The sequence below is a fragment of the Otolemur garnettii genome, unplaced genomic scaffold, assembly GCF_000181295.1.
Source record: "Otolemur garnettii isolate 467f Iridium unplaced genomic scaffold, OtoGar3 scaffold00055, whole genome shotgun sequence".
Lineage (NCBI taxonomy): Eukaryota > Metazoa > Chordata > Mammalia > Primates > Galagidae > Otolemur > Otolemur garnettii.
The window spans coordinates 3,013,081-3,015,469 of NW_003852450.1; the positions used below are offsets into that span (position 1 = coordinate 3,013,081).

The following is a 2,389-nucleotide window of genomic DNA, read 5'->3' on the forward strand; positions in this document are numbered from 1 at the left end:
AGAGACCGGAGGAGACAGCGCCGGGCACTGGGAAGAGCTGAGGGGAGGGACGACGCAAGAGAAACGACGAGATTGAGAACTAGCTGAGCACCGGGGACTGCCCAGAGAAGGGTCCGCGGAGCAGCAGAGTGGAGGAGGGTCGCGGGAGAGCGCCGAGAGACTGAGAACAACCAGGGAAAAAGCGGAGGGAGTTTCCAAATCCAAGGAGGAGGAGGCGTGGGTGGGGACGCTTAGTCTTAGAGCGGAGAGAGGAATTGGAGCGGTCCTGGAGGAGGGGCTTAAAGCTGGGATAGGGATGGCTGTGGAGAGGAGAGGTTATAAATAAAAGAGGCTACGGGAGAAGGCTGAGGGAACTGCCGTAAGAGCGGGAGCTAACCGAGTAGAGGATCCTTTTAGCAAGCAAAAAGGGAAAGCTGTTCAAAGTCCACCCCCTTCTACGAAAGTTAAAAGGAAAACCAAGTTTGCTGCTCGTCCTTGTCCCTACTCAATAAATACTATTGTTACTCTTCCACCAGGAAAAAAGAACTCCTTTCCTTCCCAGTCTTAGGACCCAGCAAGGCTCGTGGCCTCCTAACTTGATTTCTACCCTGGGGGAATCAAAGTAGAAGGGGGCATCGCTCTCGGTTCCTTTTTCAAACTCGCACGCCTCATCCTTTCTGGGACGCCATGTCTATCAACAGTTGTAGTTTCAAGGACCGGTGCGTGTCCATCCTGTGTTGCAAATTCTGTAAACAAGTGCTCAGCTCTAGGGGAATGAAGGCTGTTTTGCTGGCGGATACTGAAATAGACCTTTTCTCTACAGACATCCCTCCTACCAAGTAAGTCATGCTAGTGGCGGGCAACAGTAGCCTTTAACTAAATGAGAAAAGTGTATAGCTGGGAGCTCTGGGAGTCAACAAGGGGGTTATCATTTTGGTGTTCCAGCCACTCCCAACAGTCTGATGATCCCCTTGGAATATATCTAAGTAAGCAACTGTCTGGACAAAGTCTGTGGTTTAGCTCGAGTGGTCAGTCCCAATGTAATGCTTCTAGTTCACTTACAATCATGTGACCACGCATCCCTTAGGATGGATCACTGGCTTGGTGTCCTGCCCAACTATCTTATTTACTAAATCAAGTCCATGACCTAGACTCTAGGTAAATTCAGGCAAGATTTTCTGTACTGTTGAAGAAAAGAGGTCATTTAAGTTTTTTGTTTTTCTATGTTCTACACCAAAGTTTTACACCAAAAAAAAACACACATAGTTTTCTACCATTAATTGCAATTGGCATGCTGTTCATCAAATTCAATATTCTCTCCTCAAATCCCTCTTTCTCTCTGGAAGAATTAAGTAGATTTTTATGGGATGAAAATTAGATTTAACTTTAAAATAATCCAGATCTCTTAAAAAGCTTATTTTGGATATTATGCATTTGTTTGTTTGCATAGTTGAGGCCTTTTAAAATCTGTTTTCAGCCACTACCCGCATTTGAGTATAGAGTCTTTAAGAATTTACTCCCTATTTGGTGTAATAGCTATTTTATTTTATTCTATACTTTTTTCTAGCTCTAAAAGTTGTTTTATCTTTTTGTAGTCAATGTATATGTGCCCTGTATAATTTTCAAGATTTAGCTCCTTATTGAAATCTTATCATTAGAATGAAAGAAATTGTTCAAAATATCAGTGGACAGCCATTCTTTAAGTTTTGGGGCACAGAGCCAGAGGAAGCAGGCTAATAACCATCATTTATTTAGAATGAATTGCATGGCCAGGTACAGTGCCTATAATCCCAGCACTTCTGGAGGCCAAGCCAGTAAGATTTCTCGAGGTCAGGAGTTTGAGACCAGCCTGAGTAACATAGTAAGACCCCATTTCTTTAAAAAGAAAAAAAATTATTTCTTAAATTAGCTAGGTATAGTAGCTAGCTACCAGGTGGGAGGATTGCTTGAGGAGTTTGAGGTTGCACTGAGCTATGATTATGCCACTGCACTGTGCCCAGGCAAGACTCTATTACCAAAAAAAAAAAAAAGAAGAAGAAGAAGAATTTCATGGTAATCGTAGAAACTTTAAAAGTTTTAAATTATCCAGGTAAAGTTGTGAACTCTTCCTCCTTTTAGATCTTTTCTGAATTGGTCTATGTGTAGTTATACCTATCAGTAAAGCCAAAGATTCTCACTTATTGTAAAGATAAGTCGGTTAATATTGTAAGTTTGTATGTATGTCCCATGTGTGTTGGAAAAAAGGAAAAACACTAGAAAATAAATCATAGAAACTACAGGCACAAAGATTCTGTGATTTATTGTCTAGTGCTTTTTCTTTTTCTTTTTTCTTTTAGATGCAGGGTCTCCCTCTGTTGCCAAGACTGGATTAAGTACACTGGGCTGATCATAGTTCACTGTTTTTTTTTTT

The 2,389-nt window shown here is 41.6% G+C and overlaps 1 protein-coding gene across 3 annotated transcripts in view; it reads left to right on the plus strand.

The window, feature by feature from the left end:
- Positions 1 to 418: 418 nt before the first annotated feature.
- Positions 419 to 2,389, plus strand: part of FAM72A (family with sequence similarity 72 member A) — a 14,940-nt gene continuing 12,969 nt past the window's right edge. For 2 of the 3 annotated variants that reach the window (XM_003792216.2, XM_023514565.1), the window contains exon 1: positions 419 to 818. In XM_003792216.2, coding sequence (XP_003792264.1) covers positions 667 to 818 — 152 coding nt within the window. In that variant the 5' untranslated portion in view covers positions 419 to 666. The remainder of the gene's footprint in view (positions 819 to 2,389) is intronic. The other variant, XM_023514566.1, reaches the window with a different exon arrangement.